Here is a 12,223-nt window from a genome sequence, read left to right on the forward strand (position 1 = left end):
GATCTACCATCGGCCCCTCACCCTCCTCATATGGATCTACCATCGGCTCCTCATCTGGATCTACCATCTGCCTCTCACCCTCCTCACCTGGATCTACCATCGGCCCCTTACCCTCCTGGAGCTACCATCGGCTCCTCACCCCTCCTCACCTGGATCTACCATCGGCCCCTCTCCCTCCTCATCCAGATTCACCATCAGCCACTCAGCTCTCCTCACCTGGATCTACCATCGGCCCCTCACCCCTCCTCACCTGGATCTACCATCGGCCCCTCACCCCTCCTCACCTGGATCTACCATCGGCCCCTCTCCCTCCCCACCTGGATCTACCATTGGCCCCTCATCCTCCTCACCTGGATCTACCATCGGCCCCTCTCCCTCCTCACCTGGATCTACCATCGGCCCCTCACCCCTCCTCACCTGGATCTACCATCAGCCCCTCACCTGGATCTACCATCGGCTCCTCACCTGGATCTACCTTCGGCCCCTCTCCCTCCTCACTTGGATCCACCATCGGCCCCTCATCCTCCTCACGTGGATCTACCATTGGCTCCTCACCCCTGCTCACCTGGATCTACCATCGGCTCCTCATCTGGATCTACCATCGGCCCCTTACCCTCCTGACCTGGATCTACCATCGGCCCCTCACCCTCCTCACCTGGATCTACCATCGGCCCCTCACCTGGATCTACCATCGGCTCCTCACCTGGATCTACCATCGGCCCCTCACCTGGATCTACCATGAGCCCCTCACCCCTCCTCACCTGGATCTACTATCAGCTCCTCACCTGGATCTACCGTCGACCCCTCACCCTCCTCACCTGGATCTACCATCGGCCCCTCACCCTCCTCACCTGGATCTACCATCCGCCCCTCACCTGGATCTACCATCGGCCCCTCACCCTCCTCACCTGGATCTACCATCGGCCCCTCACCCTCCTCACCTGGGTCTACCATCGGCCCCTCACCTGGATCTACCATCAGCCCCTCACCCCTCCTCACCTGGATCTATCATCGGCCCTTCACCTGGATCTACCTATGACTTAGCAGCTCTTGGTCTACCCCCTTCCCTTTACCTTTTTATGCTACACGATGTTTATTCCAGTGGAGTATAAGCAACTCAGTCTTGACATAGAGGTAAGTTTGAAGGATGGAGCAATCTCTAAAATGAACTGATTATAAATCATTTCAGATATTTTATATAAGCTTTGACATCATTCTATTCAAAAGTCTAATCACGTAAAAACACAAAAAGCAAAAAGTTCCTAGGGAGGGAGCAAATCATTTGGAGAAACAATCTCTTTCTTGTGCTTGCATATTTAATGAGAGTCAAAGATCACTGTCAGGTTTGAATTATCATTCGTTAAACATTATGAGTAAACCAAAACAAGGTTAATGCCGTTCTCCTGTCTTCTGGCTAGCTGCACCCACTTCTAGTTGTTCCTTTAAGTATTGGTGTATGACTGGTCACGGTAATCCTGCAAGTGGGGCACTCAGTGATTTTGCCGTGGTGACACTGGATGAGTAAGTTGGTATATGCCCTGGAGATGTCAGCCTGCTACCCTGCAGGCTTCCAAGCTGGGGCTCACTCTGGCGGAGGATCAGTCATTTGCTGAAAGATTGATGAGAACTATGCTAGGAATGTGCAATTTAATTCTTTTAGTTTACTTGAAAGTGATAAGTCTTAATTTTATAAATATATTCTTCTTGACAGGAAATGATGTATATTTGGAATGGATTTGCAATTCTGGGCAAACGAGCAGATCTGACTGAGAGCATGCTGGTTACGATCGAGAAGGCAGAATTAGAATTACAAAAGCATCCAAGTGAGTACAATGTAATGTCACACCCAAAGCATATGTCCAATACTCAAAGCTAAGACAGAAGATAGAGTCATAGAGAAGTACAACATAGAAACAGGCCCTTCAGCCCATCTAGTCCATGCAAAGCCATTAAACTTCAGGACCATAGCCCTCCATAGCCTAACTATCCATGTACCTATCCAGACTACTCTTAAACATTGAAATCAAGCCCACTTGTGCTGGCAGCTCATTCTACACTTTCAGGACAGTGTCATGGAGCCCGTGACAGGGATAAAGAACCAGCAGAGATGGAAAACACTTTGGAGTCTCGTATTGCCATAAACTAATAATATTTATTAGTAACTACGCAACACAGTAATATAAATGTAGATAAATCAAACAGATTAGCAATGATTATATATAAAAGTAAGTGTGGAATATACATGTATGAAAACCAAACTTCTTTAAGTCTAGGAGTAAAAAGCTACAGTCTTACGATGTTGAGTAAAGTTCAGTTCAGTTCGTGGTATTTAGTTGAGTAGTGATGGGGAGAGAGAGAGTGAGTCGAGTCTTCAGGTGAGCTGATGCCGTCAATCTTCTCGTCGTCCTCCGAAATCCTTCACAAGTCACCGACTGTGACTTTAACCAGGGGGACCGGTCTTCTGTGGTGGAGCTATCACCCCGGCGAGGATGGACACATAGACGACTCCCCACCAGTCAACCCCTTCTCCTCAAACTGGAATAGCAATTTGGATCAATCCGCCTGATTGATCCTCCAAAACCCACTTTCTCTGCGGACACAACAATGCCCATTCAGTGTCCAGATCATGTGTCCTGAGGTCTGTATCATCTGATCGATTTATTTCACCAGCCTGAGCATCATCTGTCACTCAAAGAGTCCCTCCTTCCTTTGTCTGTAAAGGAGTACAAGCAGGCAACACGTCCTTGAAAGTAACATCAACAACCAGCCTTTGGTCACCATAGCAACCTTCGAGCTGCTCGGTGCTGTCTCCAGCTCCAAACTCAGTAAAAATCCAAAGTTACTTCCAATGCCTTAAAGTGACAGTCCAACCGTTAATCTTCATCTCTCTCTCTCTTCAAAAGCAACATATCGTTGGTAAATAACTCTGTCTCTCTCTCCTTTCCAAACAAACCATCAATGATGAATGTTTCTCTCTGTCTCTCTTCAAACAGTTAATAGGGGCACTCCTGGATCCCCTCACAACAGTCTGTGAAGAAGTTTCCTCTTATGTCCCTTGTAAACTCTTCACTTTCCCCCTTAACTCTTGACCTCTAATCGCCGTCCCACCCACCCTTAGTGGAAAAAGCCCGCTTGCATTTACTCTTTCTCTCCCCACCATAATTTTGTATACCTCTGTCAATTCTTCCCTCAATCTTCTACATTCCAAGGAATAAAGTCCTAACCTATTCAATCTTTCCTTATAACTCAGGTTCTCCAGACCCGGCAACATCCTTGTTAATTTTCTATGTACTCTTTAAAACTTTTATACATCTTTCCTGTAGGTAGGTGACCAAAACAGTATTCAATACTCCAAGTTAGGCCTCACCAACATCTTGTACAACTTCAACATATCATTCCATCTTCTATACGTAATACTTTAATTTATAAAGGCCATTGTGCCAAAAACTCCTCCTGCTCTGTAATCTCTATAGGGTCCATGACCTCACTGCTGCTTTGACTCAGTCCGTCTCCAGGATAAATACAGATGCAAAAATCCATTTAAGGTCTTCCCCATCTCTCTCGGCTCCGCACGTAGGTTACCATTCTGATCTTTCAGAGGACCAGTTATGTCACTTGCAATCCTTTTGCTCTTCAACATAATGATAGAACCCCTTAGGATTCTCCTCCACCTTGTCTGCTAGGGCAACTTCATACTTTCTTTTAGCCCTCCTGATTTCTTTCTGAAGTGTTGTCTTACATTTCTTATACTTATTCCTTCCTGTCTAAACCTGCTATGCACCTCTTATATTTTCTTAACCAGGACCTCAATATCTCTTGAAAACTGTTGTTATCTTTACCTTTTACTCTGACAAACACATATAAGCATTGTGCCCAAAATTTCACTTTTGAAGGCCTCCCACTTACCAAGACCACCTCTGCCAGGAAACAGCCTGTCCCAATCTATACTTGCCAGCTCCTTTCTGATACCATCACAATTGTTTTTTTTTCCAATTTAGAATTTCAACTCATGGACCAGAGTTACCCTTTTCCATAATAACTTTGAATTAAGGTCACTAGCTGCAAAGTGTTACCCTACACAAACTTGCAAACTCTCATTGGAACTTCTACGTAGTGACTAAGGAACACATTTGACAAACTCTATCCCATCTAATCCATTTACATATGGGATTCCCAGTCAATATGTGGAAAGTTAAAATATAGCAACTTTATATTTCTTGCAACAGTCTGTGATCTCTTCGCAAATTTGAGATCTGAGGGGAGATTTGATAGAGGTTTACAAGATTATGAGAGGCATAGATAGAGTGTGCAGGGAGTATCTGTTTCCCAGGGTTGAAATGTCCAAAACCAGAGGGCATGAATTGGGGAGAGGGAGGTAGGTTCAAGGGGGATGTGAGGGGTAAATCCCACAGACTGTTGGGTGGTCTATAATATAGCCCTATTAACAGGGTCATACCTTTCTTATTTCTCGGTTCCACCCATAAAGCCCCACTAGATGTGGTCTCCTGTCCGTCCTGACAGAGTGCTGCCATGACATTTTCCCTGATGAGTAACGCTATCCCTTCCTTTAATCACTCTCGTTCTGTCACATCTAAACCAATGGAACCCCAGAACATTGAGCTGCTAGTCCTGCCTCTCCTGTAACCAAGTTTCACTTCAGAGTACAGCACAGGAGCAGGCCATTCGGCCCACAGTGTTGTGTTGCACCAGATAAAAAGCAAATCAAAAACACCGAAGCACTAATCCCTCCTGCCTACACCATGTCCATATCCCTCCTTCTTCTTTATATCCATGTGCCTATCCAAAAGTCCCTTAAAAGCCTCTGATGTATTTACCTCTATCACTATATTAGGCTGCATATTCCAGGCATCCATGATTCTCTTAGTAAAAAACTTACCCCTCACATCCGTTTTGAACCTACCCCCCTCAGCTTCAACACATGCCCTCTGGTTTTAGACATTTCAACCCAGGGGAACAGATACCCCCTACCCACTCTATCTATGCCTCATATAATCTTGTAAACCTCTATCAGGTCTCCCCTCTGCCTCCAATGCAACCCAAATTTATCCACCCTCTCGTGATAGGCTGATAGCTCATGCCCTCTAAACCAAGCAACATCCTTATAAAACTCTTCTGCATCCTTTCCAGTACTCTAGATGTGGCCTAACCAGAGTTTTACAGTTGCAATATTATCTCCTGACTTTTGAACTCAAAGTGTCGACTAATAAAAGCAAATATTCCATAAGCCTTTTTAAACATCTTATTGACCACTGTAGTTACTTGCAAGAAGCTATGAACTTGGATCCCAAGATCTCTCTGCTCAGCAACACTGATAAGGACCTTTCCCATAATAATGTACAGTCTCCTTACATTTGCCCAACTGAGATGCAACACCTCACATTTATCTGCGTTAAACTCCATCTGTCTTTTCTCAACCCTTCAACTGACCTGTATTGTGCTGTATTTTTGTCAATCTTTTACACTATCCACGACTCCTCCAATGTTGATATCATCTGCAAATTTACAATCCCACCTATCTGCATTTTCATCCAGGTCATTTATATATGTTACAATCAGCAGAAGCCCTACCAGAAATCCCCAGCACAGATCCCTGTGGAACTCCACTAGTTACAGACTCCTGGCTCAAATAAGTCCCTTCAGTCATTACCCTCTGTCTTCTATGCACAAGGCAGTTCTGAATCTAAACAGCAAATCTGCTGCAGAGGCCATGAACCTTAATCTTCTGGATTAGCCTCCCATGAGGGACTTTGTCAAAAGCCTTACTAAAATCCATATAGACAACATCCATTGCCTTATTCTCATCAATCTCTCTTGTCACCTTGTTAAAACACTCAATTACGTTGGTAAGCCACAACCTGCTACACACAAAGTCATGCTGGTCTCCCTAACTGGGTCATCGGTTTCTGAATGCTCATATATCCTATCCCAAAGGATTATCTCCAGCAATTTCCCTACGACTGGCCAAAGGATTTTCCTTTGTTCCCTTCTTCAATAGGGGTACAACATTAGCCACTCGTCATTCAAGGGCCCAGCAATCTCATCTCTTGCCTCCTTCAGTAACCTGGGTAAATCCTATTAGGCTACAATATTATAATTCTGGATGTCGATCCATGCCCTAAGATTATCTGCCTTTCCTACAATGCTTCTTGCATTGACGTTAGTCACACCATACAAAACCTTTTGATTCCTGACTTTATCTGAGATCCTGACATCTGCCTCCGCAACCTTTCCACTGATCTTCTGCAAAACACTTACAGTATATGAAAAATTAAATACAAGATTAAGGGAGGAGAAGTGATTAACAGCAGGTCAGGAAAAATAAATCACAGAGTTACAGTGCAGAAATAGGCCCTTCGGCCCATCTAGTCCATGCTGAATCATTTACACTGCCTACTCCCATCAACCTGCACCTGGACCATAGTCCTCCATACCCCTGCCATCCATGTACCTATCCAAACTTATCTTAAGCATTGAAATCAAACTCACGTGCACCACTTATGCTGGCAGCTCGTTCCACACTCTCACAACCCTCTGAGTGAAGAAGTTTCCCCTCATGGTCCCCTTAATCTTCTCACCTTTCACCCTTAATCCATGACCTCTAGTTGTAGTCCCAGCCAACTCTGTGGAAAAAGAGTTGCTTTTACCCTATCTGTACCCCTCATAACTTTATATAACTTTATCAAATCTCTCTATCTCTATGTTCTAAGGAATGAAGTCCTAACCTATTTAATCTTCCCTTATATGTCAGGTCCTCCAGACACAGCAACTTCCTTGTAAATTTGCTCTGTACTCTTTCAACCTTGTTTATATTTTTCCTGTAGGTAAGTGACCAAAACTGCACACAATACTCCAAACTAGATCACACCAATGTCTTATACAACTTCAGCATAACATCCCGTCTCCTGTACTCAGTACTTGGATTTATGAAGGCCAATGTGCCAAAAGCTTTCTTTACAACCCTATCTACCTATGACACCACTTTCAATGAATTATGGGCCTGTATTCCCAGATCCGTTTGTTCTACCACACTCCTCAGTGCCCTACCGTTCTCTGTGTAAGACCTACCCTAATTGGTCCTACCAAAGTGCAACACCTCACACTTGTCCGCATTAAATTCCATCTGCCATTTTTCAGCCCATTTTTCCAGCTGGTGCAGATCCCTCTGCAAACTCTGATGGCCACGCTTGCTGTCCACTACGCCCCCAATCTTGGTGTCATCCACAAATTTCCTGATCCAGTTAACCACATTATCATCCAGATCATTGATATGGATTTGAATTGCTGGGGGGTGGGAACTGAACTGAAGTGACGGAGGTTGGCTCACAAATAGAGAAAGTTTGGCGACAGTGCGAAAGGGAGGATGGGCGCTCAGTCCGATGGTTCGAGGTGCGTCTTATTTTAATGCGAGGAGTATCATGAATAAAACGGGTGAGCTTAGAGCATGGATCAGCACTTGGAGCTATGATGCTGTGGCCATTACAGAGACTTGGATGGTGCAGGGGCAGGAATGGCTACTTCAAGTGCCAGGCTTTAGATGTTTCCGGAAAGGATAGGGAGGAAGACACAAGAGGCAGGGCCATGACACTGTTGATCAGAAATGGTGTCACGGCTGCCCAGAAAAGGAGGAAATCATGGAGGGGTTGTCTACGGAGTCTCTGTGGGTGGAGGTTAGGAATAGGAAGGGGTCAATAACTCCACTGGGTGTTTTATAGACCACCCAATAGTAACAGGGACATCGAGGAATAGATAGGGAGACAGATTCTGGAAAGGAGTAATAATAACAGGGTTGTTGTGATGGGAGATTTTAATTTCCCAAATATTGATTGGCATCTCCATAGAGTGAGGGGTTTAGATGGGGTGGAGTTTGTTCGGTGTGTTCAGGCAAGTTTCTTAACACAATATGTAAATAGGCTTACAAGAGGAGAGGCTGTATCTGATCTCGTATTGGGAAATGAACCTGGTCAGTGTCAGGTCTCTCAGTGGGAGAACGTTTTGGAGATATTTATCACAATTCTATCTCCTTTACCATAGCTTTGGAGGGGGATAGGAACAGACAAGTTAGGGAAACATTTAATTGGAGTAAAGGGGATCTATGAGGGTATCAGGCAGGAACTTGGAAGCATAAACTGGAAACAGGTGTTCTCAGGGAAACGTACCGAAGAAATGTGGCAAATGTTCAGGGGATATTTGCGTGGGGTTCTGAGTAGGTATGTTCCAATGAAATTCGGAGCAAGAAGGCTGTGAGTGAACGGCTGATTTTCGGAGCCAAGGCAATTTTTACCACTCGGGGTAAAAGGGAGGCAAGACTGAGCAGGCGCGTGACGTCAGCCAGTAGAGTGCGAAAGGTTTAAAAAGAAAACCACAATATCCAGCGGGCAGTGTTCAGAGCGGGCAGTGAAGTGAGAGGCAGCAGAGTGATAAGGCTTTGGCTCAACAGGCTTAGGTGGTAACAGGACGAGGCGAGGTAGTTTTACTGGTGTTAATTGCAGAAAGGAGGAAGTAGGTTTGTAAGGCCAGTTTTCTGTGCTTGGTGTTAGATTTGGGAGGTCCTGGAGTCTCCCAGCCTCCCGGATTGCTATATCTGCACCAGGTGTGTTGAGCTGCAGCTCCTAAGGAAGCGAGTTAGGGAACTGGAGATGCAGCTCGATGACCTTCGCCTAGTCAGGGAGACTGAGGAGGTGATAGAAAGGAGTTATAGGTGGGTGGTCATACCGGGGCCATGGGAGACAGACAAGTGGGTCACAGTCAGGAGGGGGAAGGGGAAAAGTCAGGTACTAGAGAGTACCCCTGTGGTTGTACCCCTTGACAATAAGTGCTCCTGTTTGAGTACTGTTGGGTGGGGGGGAGACAGCCTACCTGGGGGAAGCAACAGTGGCTGCGCCTCTGGCACAGAGTCTGGCCCTGTGGCTCAGAAGGGTAGGGAAGGGAAGAGGAAGGCAGCAGTGATAGGGGACTCTATAGTTAGGGGGTCAGACAGGTGATTCTGTGGACACAGGAAAGAAACTCGGATGGTAGTTTGCCTCCAAGGTGCCAGGGTCCGGGATGTTTCAGATCGCATCCAAGATATCCTGCAGTGGGAGGGAGAACAACCAGAGGTCGTGGTACATATTGGTACCAATGACATAGGTCGGAAAAGGGAAGAGGTCCTGAGAAAAGAGTACAGGGAGTTAGGAAGGAAGTTGAGAAGCAGGACCACAAAGGTAGTAATCTTGGGATTACTGCCTGTGCCATGCAACAGTGAGAATAGGATTAGAATGAGGTGGAGGATATATGCGTAGCTGAGAGAATGGAGCAGGGGTCAAGGATTCGGATTTCTGGATTATTGGGACCTCTTTTGGGGCAGGTGTGACCTGTACAAAAAGGATGGGTTGCATTTGAATCCCAGGGGGACCAATATCCTGGCAGGGAGGTTTGCTAAGGCTACTGGGGAAAGTTTAAACTAGAATTGTTGGGGGGGTGCGAACCGAACTGAAGAGACTGGGGAAGAGGAGGTTGGCTAACAAATAGAGAAAGCTTGTAGCCAGTGCGAGAGGGAGGATAGGCAGGTGATAGAGAAGGGACGTGCTCAGACCGAAGGTTTGAGATGCGTCTATTTTAATGCAAGGAGTGTTGTGAACAAAGCGGATCATGGATCAGTACTTGTAGATATGATGTGGTGGCCATTACAGAGACTTGGATAGCTCAGGGACAGGAATGGTTACTCCACCTGCCGGGTTTTAAATGTTTCAGAAAGGACAGGGAGGGAGGCAAAAGAGGTGGGGACGTGGCACTGTTGATCAGAGATAGTGTCACAGCCGCAGGAAAGGTGGACGCCATGGAGGGATTGTCTACGGGGTCTCTGTGGGTGGAGGTTAGGAACAGGAAGGGGTCGATAACCTTACAGGGTGTTTTTTATAGGCCGCCCAATAGTAACAGCGATATCGAGCAGCGGATAAGGAAACAGATCCTGGAAAGGTGTAATAATAACAGAGTCGTCGTGATTGGAGATTTTAATTTCCCAAATATCGATTGGCATCTCCCTAGAGCAAGGAGTTTAGATGGGGTGGAGTTTGTTAGGTGTGTTCAAGAAGGTTTCTTGACACAATATGTAGATAAGCCTACAAGAGGAGAGGCTGTACTTGATTTCGTATTGGGAAATGAACCTGGTCAGTTGTCAGATATCTCGGTGGGAGAGCATTTTGGCGTTAGTGATCATAGTGTGAGATATCATTGACGCTGCATGGGATCGTTCGATGTGGAAGGCCATGATCGCCCAAGCATGTAACGCGCAAGGCACGTGAAGAAGAAGAAGATCATAATTCTATCTCCTTTGCAATTGCATAGGAGGGAGATAGGAATAGACAAGTTAGAAAAGCGTTAATTGGAGTAAGGGGAATTATGATACTATCAGACAGGAAATTGGAAGCTTAAATTGGAAACAGATGTTCTCAGGGAAAAGTACGGAAGAATGTTCAGGGGATATTTGTGTGGAGTTCTGCATAGGTACGTTCCAATGAGACAGGGAAGTTACGGTAGAGTACAGGAACCGTGGTGTACAAAGGCTGTAATAAATCTAGTCAAAAAGAAAAGAAAAGCTTACAAAAGGTTCAGAGAGCTAGATAATGTTAGAGATCTAGAAGATTATAAGGAAGGAGCTTAAGAAGGAAATTAGGAGAGCCAGAAGGGGCCATGAGAAGGCCTTGGTGAGCAGGATTAAGGAAAACCCCAAGGCATTCTACAAGTATGTGAAGAGCAAGAGGATAAGACGTGAAAGAATAGGACCTATCACGTGTGACAGTGGGAAAGTGTGTATGGAACCGGAGGAACTAGCAGAGGTACTTAATGAATACATTACTTCAGTATTCACTATGGAAAAGGATCTTGGTGATTGTAGTGCTGACTTGCAGCAGACTGAAAAGCTTGAGCATGTAGATATTAAGAAAGAGGAAGTGCTGGAGCTTTTGGAAAGCATCAAGTTGGATAAGTCACCGGGACAGGATGAGATGTACCCCAGGCTACTGTGGGAGGTGAGGGAAGAGATTGCTGAGCTTCTGGCAATGATCTTTGCATCATCAAAGGGGATGGGAGAGGATCTGGAGGATTGAAATTTAAGAGACTGCTAGACAGGTATATGGAGGAATTTAAGGTGCGGGGTTATATGGGAGGCAGGGTTTGAGGGTCGGCACAACAATGTGGGCCAAAGGGCCTGTACTGTGCAGTACTATTCTATGTTCTATGTTTTATGTTCTATTCGAGAGCTGCGGATGTTGTTCCTTTATTCAAGAAAGGGAGTAGAGATAGCCCAGGAAATTACAGACCAGTGAGTCTTCCCTCAGTGGTTGGTAAGTGGATGGAGAAGATCCTGAGAGGCAGAATTTATGTACATTTGGAGAGGTATAATATGATTAGGAATAGTCAGCATGGCTTTGTCAAGGGCAGGTCATGCCTTACAAGCCTGATTGAATTTTTTGAGGATGTGACTAAAGACATTGATGAAGGTAGAGCAGTAGATGTAGTGTATGTGGATTTCAGCAAGGCATTTGATAAGGTACCCCATGCAAGGCTCATTGAGAAAGTAAGGAGACATGGGATCCAAGGGGACATTGTTTTGTAGATCCAGAACTGGCTTGCCCACAGAAGGCAAAGAGTGGTTGTAGATGGGTCATATTTTGCATGGAGGTAGATACCAGTGGAGTGTCTCAGGGATCTGTTCTGGGACCCTTACTCTTCGTGATTCTTATAAATGACCTGGATGAGGAAGTGGAGGGATGGGTTAGTAAGTTTGCTGATGACACAAAGGTTGGAGGTGTTGTGGATAGTGTGGAGGGCTGTCAGAGGTTACAGCGGGACATTGATAGGATGCAAAACTGGGCTGAGAACTGGCAGATGGAGTTCAACCCAGATAAGTGTGAGGTGATTAATTTTGGTAGGTCAAATATGATGGCAGAATATAGTATAAATGGTAAGACTCTTGGCAGTGTGGAGGATCAGAGGGATCTTGGGGTCCGAGTCCATAGGACACTCAAAGCTGCTGCGCAGGTTGACTCTGTGGTTAAGAAGGCATACGGTGCATTGGCCTTCATCAATCGTGGAATTGAATTTAGGAGCTGAGAGGTAACATTGCAGCTATGTAGGACCCTGGTCAGACCCCACTTGGAGTACTGTGCTCAGTTCTGGTCACCTCACTACAGAAAAGACGTGGAAGCCATAGAAAGGGTGCAGA

The 12,223-nt window shown here is 45.6% G+C and overlaps 1 protein-coding gene across 2 annotated transcripts in view; it reads left to right on the top strand.

Annotated features, from left to right (window-relative positions):
* Positions 1-12,223, top strand: part of LOC140211760 (tetratricopeptide repeat protein 39B) — a 341,074-nt gene that overhangs the window by 317,096 nt on the left and 11,755 nt on the right. For both annotated transcript variants that reach the window (XM_072281904.1, XM_072281903.1), the window contains one exon: positions 1,712-1,823. In XM_072281904.1, coding sequence (XP_072138005.1) covers positions 1,712-1,823 — 112 coding nt within the window. The remainder of the gene's footprint in view (positions 1-1,711; positions 1,824-12,223) is intronic.

The sequence above is a fragment of the Mobula birostris genome, chromosome 17 (assembly GCF_030028105.1).
Source record: "Mobula birostris isolate sMobBir1 chromosome 17, sMobBir1.hap1, whole genome shotgun sequence".
NCBI lineage: Eukaryota > Metazoa > Chordata > Chondrichthyes > Myliobatiformes > Myliobatidae > Mobula > Mobula birostris.